The sequence below is a fragment of the Micropterus salmoides genome, unplaced genomic scaffold (assembly GCF_014851395.1).
Source record: "Micropterus salmoides isolate LMB-PRFRI ecotype aquatic unplaced genomic scaffold, ASM1485139v1 Ms_hic_scaffold_6, whole genome shotgun sequence".
Lineage (NCBI taxonomy): Eukaryota > Metazoa > Chordata > Actinopteri > Centrarchiformes > Centrarchidae > Micropterus > Micropterus salmoides.
Window position 1 is genome coordinate 24,828,175 of NW_024044348.1, and position 12,897 is coordinate 24,841,071.

Here is a 12,897-nt window from a genome sequence, read left to right on the forward strand (position 1 = left end):
TTCAGATTGTCTGGACTTTTTGTCATTACTCCCAGCACCATCACTAGTTTTCCCCTTCGGCGGCATAGCCCATCCCTCGTTGGGGAGCTGCCTGCTGCTTCAGCTCACAACACAAACTCTCACAGGAGATGCCAATTGAGATATCAACTACTTGTCCCTTGTAAGATTAATGAGTCTCAAAGTAATTTGAATCGCCCTCCAAACCGTACAACTCCTCCTAGCCGTGAATCATCCAGTCTTCTTTAGGTTAGTCTCGTTGCGTCTACATTGTGATATACATTTTATTTACAATACTTATATCATTTGGCAATTTAAATGTTACTTTAAAGCAATGCTTGTCAGATACTTTCGACACATTTTGAGTAAAATCTGTGATGAAATGTCGAAACAATGTAAGCTGGTCAAACAGCACCACCCTGCGGCAGGCTGAAGACATTGCAACGCTCGGACCGTTTAGGTGGCTTTTATTTTGAAAATACGAACCACGTACGGGAAGTTGGAGGGGAAAATTAGCTGGACTCCGCGGAAATCATCAACAGGACTATTTTCCTTTTCTTAGCTAGCTATTCATTTGTCAACTTCTATTTTCCCTACTTCTGTCCCTTCATTTTTGCTGTCAAAACGCCACAGTGGCGATGTCGGAGTCATACGGTAAGGAGGCCGTTTTGACAAGTAGCCACCATTAACCTATTCATGTAACGTTAGCCACAGAGGGGATGAGGCAGGTGTGTCGAGATAGCTTTTTCTCATCGTAAACAGATAGCGGGCAGGCTAACCCGAGCCGCTGGTGAAGGCTGCTGGCCTTAAAAATGCCATGTCAGCGTAAGTAATACCACGGAGGTGACACGGCGGAGTTTACTGTCGCTGTGAAGACAACATATATCAACTTTCACAGAGGGTTAGCAGACAGGAAGCTGGCACCTGGGGTCTGGGGATGATGGAGCTGACATGAAGATCTGACATACCTATTTAGGTGAAAACAAATGCTTTGTGAGGTCATTGATGTCCTAGCTTCACCAATTTTATATCGGGATGGTAATTTTGAAGTGTAGTTGGGATACAACCGTCCAGTCCCGCCACCACCCATGTATGTCAGTGTTTAGTGTGTTTAATTGTGGGGGGAATGAGGTATGTTATCTTCATATTACCACAACTGATTATGGTTTACGTTCTTTTTGGATGCATCAGACTCATATTGATGCTTATAAAATCCAATTAGGACAGATGACACTGTCTACATGATCATAAATTACTGTAATTTCTTAATACATAACTGTACTAACTCGTGTATTGGTCTGGCTCTACTTATGACAGTCCTGATTGCTGTAACAGTAGACAGATCGTGTGTGTGTGTGTGTATATATATATTCCATTATTTCTGTGTTCTGTGAACAGATTTCCTGTTTAAATTCCTGGTGATTGGGAACGCTGGAACAGGCAAATCCTGTCTGCTGCACCAGTTCATAGAGAAGAGATGTAAGTCAGGAAGATGCAACACATCATTTGTTATTTACTGTTAAGAGACAGTTGCTCTGAACTCTAATGAAGTGCAGTACTGTAGTGTGGTTCTTCAGACAATGCTTACATCCTAATTAAGTAGTAATTCACACTGTGTTTTTTGCAGTTCAGAGAAAACAGTGTGTCTCTAGAGAAGTCTGGGTAACGATAATCATTGTTCCTCACAGAAAAGATACACTGCCGGCCATCACTATGTATTGCAGTTATAATGGCAGCATATCATGTTTTTATTTGTTTTAAGTCAAGGATGAATCTAACCACACTATTGGTGTGGAGTTTGGCTCTAAGATCATCAACGTGGTCAACAAAATGGTCAAGCTGCAGATTTGGGACACTGCAGGACAAGAACGGTTCAGGTAGGGAAAACTCACAACATAACTCTACATGGTTAATTACCAGCTGGGAAGGTTGTTTTTGTTACTTTATGTGTATCACATTTATTTATGCAATACATTGCAATTACTGTAACAGAGGCATTGTTTATTTCAGTAGTTTCACCTGTGCATCAAAGGGGGGCAATGATAGAAAGAAAAGGTTTGGGAACTCATTGGGGTCCCTCAGGCCTCATGGCCCTCAGGTTACCATATAATATTTGACCACCTGCTCATTGTGGCTATAAGCTTATGTGTGTGTGTGTTTGTGTGTGTCAGGTCTGTGACCAGGAGTTACTACAGAGGAGCAGCAGGAGCCCTGCTGGTCTATGATATCACCAGGTAAATCAGCCACAGAACATGATTTCAGATCACCTCATAGTCACTCTTGTTAATCTAGTTTTTTGCCATCTCCCCTCTCCTTTCTAACTTGTTCCTCTTCTCTGTCTCTTTGTCTCTGTGCACTGCAGTCGAGAGACTTACAACGCTCTGACCACGTGGTTGAGCGATGCCAGGATGCTGGCCAGTCAGAACATCGTCATCATCCTGTGTGGAAACAAGAAGGACCTGGACGCTGACAGAGAGGTGACGTTCCTGGAGGCTTCGCGCTTCGCTCAGGAGAACGGTAGGATCAACAATTTGTGATCAAGTGGGATTCTAACAACAGCTGAGGAAATTATTCATCTCAGTAGTCAGGGAGATCCAGGCATTTACCTATTGCTGTTAGAGGAACGACATGTTTGGATACTCCGTTAGCACCTTGATTTTTCGGAAATTACTGCAATTTACTGCGGTTGTTGAATTGATTATTGTATTGTTATTGTGTGTCTGTGTCTGTGTGTGTGTGTGTGTGTGTGTGTGTGTGTGTCAGAGCTGATGTTCCTGGAGACCAGCGCTCTGACTGGGGAGAACGTTGAAGAGGCCTTTGTTCAGTGCGCTCGGAAAATCCTCAACAAGATAGAGTCAGGTAGGAGCTGTGATCCTCACCTGTAACCCAAACCCCCAGACTCTAAATCCTTTCTTGTCCTAACAGGATCAACATTTCGGCTTTTAGGTGTGACTCCAGACGCTGTAGCAGCTGTCAGAGACAATTTTCAGGGTTAAAGTCAACAGACTTATCTCCCTCACGAGCCCAGACCCCATAAACCTTCACCATCGTTCCAGGAGAACAGAAACAACTGTCTCGTGAGGAGATAAGAAATTAGTGGCAAACCAGATGAGCTCACAGTTCTCCAGAGTTACAAAGGGATGTAGCAGAAGAGGATTTACACATCTGTTTTAAGCTGACACTAAACTTGGTATTAACATTTAATTAATTACTTATTACGGCTGTATTCTGAACCGCATACTACCTGCGACTGCTGAATGTAGTACATACTGCTTTTCATAGTAGTTTGTCGCATTAAAACGTTAAATTGGTTTATTTAGCAGTATGCTAGGCCAGGCTTAGCCGGTTTCTGCTTTTGGAAAGTGAAAGTAAACAATAGGAGTACCACTGTAACAAACGTAACGTTCTAGCTAGCTGCATTTGTGGTTGTTGGGACTGCCTAATTAAATAAAGATTACTTTTATTTATTTTTTTAAAAGACTGTACGCTTTGCATTTTGGGACACAGTACCCGGGTTAGACCCAAAGCATACTGGAGATTTTTTCCAAACAGAACGACATCCGTTTATTTTTGATTTCGTTTTTATACGACATTTAGTACAAATCAGTACATACATATAGTAGGCAGTTTCCAATACAGCCATAGTGTCTAATTTTTCTAATTATTTTTGTTTAATCTGCAATGGACTGGCGACCTGTCCAGGGTGTACCCCGCCTTTCGCCCGATGTCAGCTGGGATTGGCTCCAGCCCCCCGCGACCCTGTACGCAGGATAAGCGGTTGATGATGGATGGATGGATGGATGGATTTTTGTTTAATGACGATGTTTTTTTGTACAGTGACAATGACTGGCTGTTAGTGTAATTTTTTATAAACTGCATTTCTTAAAAAATACCATCTCTTCAGAGTTAGTGATCCCAGCGTGAACCCCAGCCTCTCACGCTCGTCTCTGCATCATCCTGTGTCTCTCTTTGTTTCAGGTGAGCTGGATCCAGAGAGGATGGGTTCAGGGATCCAGTATGGGGACGCTGCGTTACGTCAGCTTCGTTCTCCCCGTCGTGCTCAGCCGCAGGGCACCCAGGAGTGCGGCTGCTAGTGGACGCACGCGCCCACTAACACACACACACAGACAAGGTGAAATTTGGGGTGGAGGGGTTTTAAGGGCATACGTTTTTTGCTGCTACTTCGAACTTGGTCTAAACTTTAACAGATGTGAAATGAAGCATAGGATGCCTTCATTAAGGTTATTCAAGAGGATTTTCCTACTGGTAAACATTTACTAGTGACTTAAACGATAAGGCTGGCGATATTCAATATTTTTGTCATTGTCAACATATCCCATGAAAATACCAAAACTCACAAAGCTTCAGTCTCTCAGTACTTTCTGACTTCCCCAGCTTGTCTCGCAGTCCCATGACCATTCCTTCCTATTGAAGACATAAATCTGTTTTAAAGGAGTTCTTTATTTCATTAAGATGTTTTATTTCTCTCCCTGTGTGTGTGTGTGTGTGTGTATGTGTGTGTGTGAGAAGTGTGTTTCAGACAGGCTTGTGAAAACCAGAAGAAGAACAGCCACGGGGGACCCAAACAACCTTGGGTTCAGGTTGCTATGCTGGTGACTCCTCTCTGACCTTTGACCTTCGCACGGAACCTTCAGAACCTTCGGAACCTTTTGAACCTTCGTTGTAATGGCAGCACCTGCAGAGAGCTAAAAAAGACTTCCCAGCCACGACCCCCCCCCACTCTCAGAACGTTGGGCATCTTCAAGGTAACCAGAGACCCACCTACTTTCTGCTCCATGATTGGACCAAAACCACCCCAGCCCTCCAATCAGGGTGGGAATTATTGACGTGTAACTTCTCTCCATCTCTCTCTTACTTTTCTACTTGCCTTTACCTGCTTACTACAGAAGCGCATTGCATTCACCAAAAAAAAAAAAATCAGACACCTTATCTCGTAATTTATTTTCTTTGGGGAATGCAATGTGCTTCCGTAGCTTCCTGCCCAACTTAGTACATTTTCATTTTGTCACTCATCCCCGTCTACCTTCCAGCTACACGACTTAAAGTAACACTCTACATTTTGGGACACTTGCTGTCTTGCCTTTTTGTGTTCAAATTAAAACAGGATAAGGCATGTTAATCAGTTGGCTTCAAAGTGTTGGTAGGTGGATTATTTTATTTAGTAGCGAGCCAGGCTAGCCTTTTCCTCCTTCTTTCAGTCTTTAAGCTAAGCTAAGCTAATTGCCTCCTGGCCTCAGCTTGATACTTTGCGCATAGACATGAGGTATTTATTTTCTCATCTAACTCTTGGCAAGAAAACAATTTTCTCAAATTTTTGAATTATCCCTTATACCACATACATATTTTAAAACGCTCCTATCCTCGTTGTTTTAAACACACCACTAACAGTCTACTGACTACACATTTTGCACTCCCTGTATGCATATTTCACTCCCTTCTCACAAACTTTCTCCCAGTAAAGTGCCCCCAGCTGGCAAATTTACGCTTTGTCCTCTACCACCCTCCATCCCTACATTTCTTCCATCGTTTACATCCCATCACTCCGTCTGTTACCTTATTACACGTCTGCTTACCTGTCTACCTGCCCATCTCTTTACATAGCTCTCTGCCTTTCTAAATCTCTCCTGCATCTTATACACTGTACAGTGTTTATGTATATAGAGATTGACGCATGTTTTCTCAAACTGAATATCAGAGTATTTCATTATGAAGAGATATTATGTGTATATTAAAATAGAGATCATATCCAGCATCTGTTTCTTGCTCCACTGTATTGTTATTATTATCATGTTAAGCTTCAATACACTGGCCACTTGCAAGCAGTATAGATGGACAGTACTGTTTGCAGCAATGCTGTTTATTTGTAAATGGGACAAGCTGATGTGAATCACATTACGGACTAACACATTTATATTGGAAAATGCAGTTTTATCATGTCCAAGCTCATAGATTAAAAAAAGAGACAGAAGCAGCCTGACATATCCCGAGCATACGTTTGGCCTCCTGTTATAGTTCATTTAAATCGTTTGTGTGTGTGTGTGTAAAAGTGTCATATTTTATTTTACAATGGCACCATTCAGTTAAGTGACTAATCTGACGTCTTTATCCAAAGGATTCCAGTTCGCGCTCTCTCATTTATAAATGATGCCTGTTTACATGAACCTCACTGACTGCTGCCAGCAGAGGGGTGATACTAACTGAATGCATTTCAACTTTTAGCAATGGTGAGAAACTGTCTGATGTGTGTTTAAAATTTTTTTATTTGTCTCCGAAGACACTTTTATGTCTCCTGTTTTAAACTTTGAAACAGTTCAGCCGCATAAAGCTCTTGACAAAAAGACACTTATTTGATTTAGGCTTAGAGGCGTGTTAGTTGGTGTATTCAAGCATCATATCATGTTGTTATGTTTTTATTTTCTACATTTTTGCCCCTTACAAATTATGAATTTAACTTTTAAATCAAGCACATTAGAAATGTTTCACATTAAATCTGGTCTGATAATGGCTTTGGCTGATCCACATCAGGTTGCTGTCTTGTGTTTATGTCAAGTTTATATTTATGTGTGTCTGTTTTTCTCTTGTCATTATGAAAATCATGGATTTTTAATTTATTGTGGATGATAAAGGCATATGTTTTTAAAATAAAAAATACTAAAAATACAGCGTTGTCTTTGAAAAGCAGTTTTTTGATGGTTTAATCCACGTTTTTGGAGATGGTCCATTGTGTTATTGATGTTAGATGTCTTCCTTTTAAAGAGATTTCATTTCTTGATTTTCTGAGTAATTTGTGTAGTTTGGTAGAGATGAACAGATCACAGCGAACAGGTGGAAAAGTGATTTATTAAAAGCTTTGCACCACATCATTTTACTTTCTTTTCCTCTAAATCATTTAAAATATGTTCACACAGTAAGTTACAAGCCTAAAATGTAAAAATAAAAATGTATCGTGAGATTGTTACACCTCTTATGTCATCAGTAAAGTAGATTAATTCTATTGTATTAAGATGCCCACGATTTGACTCTCTCCTTTTTCACTAAATCCAGATTCTACGCTGTGGAGTTGGTCAAAAGTTAAAACTTCAGGACTTGTCTTTTTGGTCATAATCTCTGTTTCTTCTTCATTCCCCCTGATTAAAATTCTTAAGTGGGAAGGCACTATCCTGTTCTAAAGCAATATTTATGTAACAAAATAAACCAAGAAAAAAATGTAAAAGGAAAATATTTCCTCACCAAAAGTATAATGTATCCACAGCATTAAAAGAATCTTAACTATAAAATTTGGTGTTACTCCTGCTTTCTGAGATTGTCAGAGTTCACCAAATAAAAAACACACACACACTGGCTCAAATGCAATGATTTAAATAATAATAATATTGCACAAAACATCACATCTGTTGTTGAACTATCTTGCAGTATATTATATTATTAAAAACACTGGAAAACTAAATCTTTTTAAAAGTGAGGAATGTAATACCGTCTGAACTCAGAGTTGCAACAACAAAACATGAAGATTTATAAAAATGTCCACATGTAAAGCACACACCTCCAATCCTCCCATCCCTTTTTTTCAGCACAATATTTACATCAATAACAACTATATCTATAATTGCAAAGGAAAAAAAACTTGTCGTTATGGCACAGAGCTGATTTTATCGTGATTGCTGACACAATGAAACCAAGATGGTTTTGATGATGAAGAGCCCAGACCCATCACACAAAGGCTGTGTTACGCTGAGTGAAAACATTATCTGATGTTCAGTACATTCACATAAACGTTCAAACATATATACACAGATTTAAAAGATGAACAAATTACATGAAAACCTAAATAGTTAGCAAGGTATTCTGTAAAAATAAAAAGGTGAGGGATTATCAAAGTGCTGTCTGATTTGGTCGTGCTTTAGAGCACGTGTTGCTTTAAGCAGTAAAGCAGCGATATGTACCCGTGAGTTTCTGACTTAAGGTAATCTGCTTCATGTCCAGTGTTGTTACGGTTCCACTTTTGGTTCTAAAGCATATTCAGTAACAATAATGATAAAGAAATGTGGTCTCAACAATAAACCTTACATTGGTATGCTTTGAAAATAACCAGTGACTGTATAAAAGAAACACATCCAATGGCTTCAAATGTCACTCGCATCTATTTTCATACTACGATAGCACCGGGTTGATTGTTACAAACGCACATTAACACAACCAAATAACAAAAACACTTGTTGTTGCTAAACATTAAGTCAATAGCATGTTAAAGTGTCAATGGGCTCATGAGAAAATGCAACATCACACAACTGTGATTTTAAGTACAGTGATTCACTATTTATTAGCTAAGCCAAGTCCGTTAAGATCAATCCATAAAGTGAAACATAACCCAAATCTATAAGAACCAGTCCACTGTCATATTTCTGAATGTCAGTCAATACGTCGTACTGTCAGCTTGCTGTTGTTAAAACAATGTTTTGTAAAACAAACTATTTGATTGTGTGTGTTTGGGTTTGTGTATATGTGTGTGTTCGTGGTCTCACATTTGATCTCAGCGTTTTTAAGAACACAAATGATTCAGACATGCTGCCATGTCTTCATTACCCCTGTGTGAGTCAACTGTGCTTTCATATCCCTGTATAACAAATACGGACACATTATATAGCTGTGTTTAAAGGTACTACATCAAAATATGGCTGTAAAATGTATTTTAGACTCTTTATTCTCATCAAAATATCTGTATATGGTAGACCTATCCATTATTTGCGCTTTTACTTTCAAACAATTTCTTTCGAGAGTCACCTCTAACCTGTAAAATGTTGATTAATGTATATATTCAATTGATTTATATAAAAAATATTAAGCCACACAGTGAATTTCAAGGTTTTGTCAGTTTACATCATGAATGTGAGAGTGATACACATTCAGCAGCCTTTGTATGAATCAATCCACCCCCATCTATGGGTGTTTAAACTTCAGGGCTATAATGGCTTTATTTTTGTGGTTTTGTCTGGAATCACCCTGATGTAAGTATTTCTGCTGAGTGTGTGTGTGTGTGTGTGTGTGTCCTAACGGGAGCGAGCAGAGAAGCAGCGCATGTACTCAGTGAGCCAGGGATTGAATTCTGGTGGAACCACCTTCCTGGCCTTGTCCAAGTCGGCAGACTTGGCTCTCCGGCGCTCGGTCTTCTGGGTCTGGATCTGACGCTCCACCTCCCGCCTCATCTTAGCACGGAGAGCTGACTCATGGATCTGCCAGGAAAATAAACATAACTCAGTCCCAACACATGCCGCATACAGATCTACAGAGCAGGCAGACAGATTACCTCATTAGTGGAAGCTGCAGGGCCAACGTTGTGCGTCTTCCTGCCTGCGATGTCTGCATCCTTCTCTCCTGAACCATACAGAGCGAAAGGATGTCTGCTGTCCTTAACGTCCTCCCTGGGCTGCTGTGTTGGCGCAGGTCTAACCCGCTGAGAGCGCCAGGTTTGTTTTGAGGATTTCTTAGGTTTACTCTGCTGTGGTTCACCAGTGTCTCTCTCTACAAATAGGAAAGGCAGACAGGTTAAAGCAGCAGCAGAATATTATGGTACCTGGTTCACAGTGTGATATTATCACCATATTCTTAGGAGGGAAAGAGTGAAACTGAAGACAGCAAAATACCTGAGTTTCAGCACCAATACTAATCATTTTTCAAGGTATGTAAACATGTTTTTCACTTAACAAAAAGTAAACATCTCAAATGTTAATTGTTGTCTAAACAAAAGCAGTCGAACAAGAACTTCAGCAGGCCTTCCATGCTACTTACATACTTTCATTTTCACATTATCATTTATATTGGACATTCATTTTTAACAGTTGTATCCACAAGAAGTGTTGGTGAAATATGATACCTTGAGTCACCCAATCGGTGTAAAGCCAGGTTAATTTTTTGAGAGTGTGTAGTGTAGTGGCTTAGTGTATTCTCTATGTTTCGGTTATCCTCTCGAGGCCAGACTCTGTCATCACCCTTTTGCCCATCCCAGATTTAAAATTTTCCTTGTTTCTTTCATTTTGACCATGACTCACTCTCAGGGGCTTATGCATATTTGCATATATGAATTACCTCTGTTTTGTTCCCTGTGAGGGACTGACAGCTGTTTACTGCCTCTGCTGCTGGCTCTCTGCTCCTCTCTCTCCTCCTCTGGTCCTCTTGTCTCTCCAGCACCTTCAAGCTGTGAGCCTGATAGGAGTGAACAACATCATATTGTACTGTAGAGTAACATGCATACATCCCAATATGTTATGCAGTCTTTCAATCATATTTATAGCAGATTTCTACCATGGACTGCAGACTGTCGAGCAGACACATTCTCCTCCTCCTCTTGAAGGGGAAGCCTGGGTACAGGCCCTGCGTTTCTGTCCATCCTCGCCCCCTCACACTCCTCCAGCTCAGCCTCTGTCCTGTCTCTGCTGGTCTCACATCGTACCTGGTTCTTAGTGGGAGGAGGGGGGCTTCTCCCTCCAGAGTCAGAATCGGTGTCGGAGCCAGCCCAGAACCAGGGGTTGTGTGTGTGTTCCAGCAGCCTGCGGGTCAGCCTGTACTTAAGCATTTCCTCGTAACACTTTGTGTAAGTCTCCCATTTGGGGTCTTTGAATTTCTTCATGTACTCCGAGCGGATCCTCTTGGTCACCATCTTGTCAACCTTTGGACAACTCTTTCCCTTTCAACTGAAATCCCACAACAGACCACAACGCTGAAAAACTAGCGTTGTTACACACGTATAACAGGTCAATGATATATGTTATATCTACTACATTGCAAAAACGTTGCGTTATTATAAGTACCAACAACTATCTACGACGTTGTCTCATACGCAGCTCTGTTTGGTCTCGGACATTTAAACCATAATGCAGAGACAGTTAAAACCAATGGCAGAGCAGCGGGCGGCTTCCCCCGGTTACAGCACCCGCCTACTTCCGCCTCAACTCGGGTTAGCTCGGCTCTGTGGGCTGGGGACGAAGATAAAAGTTACTCAATCAGCGTTTTACTGTGAAAAAAAAATAAAAAATAAAAATAAATTTGATCGACCGTTACAACGCTGCTGACGGCAGGGAGTTCTTGAACGTGATGACGTAGCAGTCATCGCCTCCTCTGATTGGCTGCAGTTACTGTTGAATATTCCAAATTAAAGGTCAGCCGCAGTCACTGCACGAAAACACTCCTTTAAAACATGTTGAGATACAACATTACAACCTTATTTTCCTTATTGCTAAAATACCAATCAAGACTTTTGGTTTATCAGTTGCCTATTGCTCCATAATACCTCCTCATGACAAAAATCTCAGTGTTATTTATAGATATCTGTTAATCATATGCTAATATGGAGTGCCGATAATCGCCTGTCAGCGCTTGCAGATATAGCCTAGAACACGTAAAATCGCATCCATCCACTCTCATCTACAACAGTGCAATGCCTGACCGAAGACAATTAGGCCCGAAAGAGTCTAATTTTGTGTACATAAATATACTTACACTGGAGTCGGATTGCACGGAAGCAGAGCGGAACAGATGGCGTTCACGGCGCTGTTGTAATCACTGGCTTCGTCTCTTAGCTCCGCCCGCTTCAAGACGTTTTTAAAAAGCCAAACACACCCGCAACAGGTGGCTCCGGGCTGGGATTTCAGGAATGCGTTCAGGGCGGTTATGAACCATTTGGCTGATAATTATTTATATCAGATAGTAACAGAGGGTGAAAAGACTAGCCTATTTGTTTTATTGTAGGCTATTTAGACTCTATGCGCAGCTTCAACACGCAAAAAAGCTTGAATTAGTAACTTGTTGCTTGATACATAAGGATAGATAGTGCTTTAATTGGCCACTAATGGCTTCAAAAAGTACCATACCCAGCTGATTATTCATGTATGCACTTAACTTTGCCTTTTGTGGGCCTATCTGTTGGCTACATGTAGCCATAAATTCAAATGCGGGTGTCAAAAGAAGAAGAATGATGGGTGTCTTATTATAGGCTACATAACAGGTCGATGGGGTGATGTAAATGATGTGGGCACAGGGTGGTGCGCGCCTCAGACGCGCCCAGCACGCTCCTTTGTGCTTTAAGCCCAGATCCTAATCCCACACCCAGATAACCTGCTGCGCTTTTATGCATATAAGGTAGGGCTGCGGAGATGCCCCACTGTACACGGGGTCTGGTTTTGTCTAAAGATGGTCTGGGGGTCGGGGCTGCAGGGCAGGCAGCTCAACGGGATTCAGAGCCGGGTGTCGGGTGTCCCAGGCAACTGATCCGCTCGGTCTAAAGTGGAGCTGCTGCTGCCCAGGCACATTCCTGGCAAGTCAAACTCCGACTGTGGGAGCTTGAAGTCTTGCCTGTCACCCAGCCTCTGTCACCCAGCAGCCCCCGGCCAGCAGTGGATGATGGTACAAAGAGAGCCAACCTATCTCCCTCCCTCTCACCCATCTAACAATGATCCAGGGAGCTGTGCCAACACCCCTATCGACCTCTTTGTAGGCCTACTTCCCCTTGCCCCCGATCAGCTGATTGGTTTATGGGAAGGCTGTGTGTCATTCAGGTGTATGTTTAACTGCTGAGTCAATTAAGCTTCTCCTGGGCTTAATTGTTACGATGATTTCGGTTAATTTCCCCCGATCTTCCCCCAATTCTAGCTGGTATTCCTATTGAATTTTATGATGACATTATTTTAGCATTGTGAAGGCAAATTTATTTTTGAATAACACCTTTTGAATTCTGGAAATCCTCCCTTATTTCCATTGTAATTTTCACCAAAGCTTTTGTTTTTCAACCTCTCTTACAACCCTCCCTCTAATAGAAAAACAAGGCCAGGGTCAGAAATACCAAATAATGGACTTTAATAAGTTATCAATATGTATATACACTTACAT

At 41.3% G+C, this 12,897-nt stretch overlaps 2 protein-coding genes across 6 annotated transcripts; one reads left to right on the top strand and one right to left on the bottom strand.

Annotated features, from left to right (window-relative positions):
• The first annotated feature begins 494 nt into the window (after positions 1-494).
• rab4a (RAB4a, member RAS oncogene family) lies at positions 495-6,678 on the top strand. Its single transcript, XM_038701141.1, has 8 exons — positions 495-651; positions 1,396-1,476; positions 1,760-1,874; positions 2,169-2,231; positions 2,360-2,514; positions 2,761-2,856; positions 3,976-4,129; positions 4,528-6,678. The coding sequence occupies exons 1-7, from the start codon at positions 636-638 to the stop codon at positions 4,089-4,091; spliced, it is 642 nt and encodes a 213-aa protein (XP_038557069.1). The 5' UTR covers positions 495-635; the 3' UTR covers positions 4,092-4,129; positions 4,528-6,678.
• Positions 6,679-6,838: 160 nt separating this feature from the next.
• On the bottom strand, positions 6,839-11,598 carry ccsapb (centriole, cilia and spindle-associated protein b). Of its 5 annotated transcripts, none has more exons than XM_038701139.1 (5): positions 11,512-11,598; positions 10,318-10,706; positions 10,102-10,218; positions 9,323-9,537; positions 6,839-9,248 (listed from the first exon to the last, which is right to left on the bottom strand). In XM_038701139.1, the coding sequence occupies exons 2-5, from the start codon at positions 10,670-10,672 to the stop codon at positions 9,066-9,068; spliced, it is 870 nt and encodes a 289-aa protein (XP_038557067.1). In that variant the 5' UTR covers positions 10,673-10,706; positions 11,512-11,598; the 3' UTR covers positions 6,839-9,065. The 5 variants fall into 5 exon arrangements, with proteins under 5 accessions (XP_038557067.1, XP_038557064.1, XP_038557063.1 ...); XM_038701136.1 differs by having other exon boundaries at positions 10,318-11,147; XM_038701135.1 differs by having other exon boundaries at positions 10,318-11,200; positions 11,512-11,596.
• Between the last annotated feature and the right edge of the window lie 1,299 nt (positions 11,599-12,897).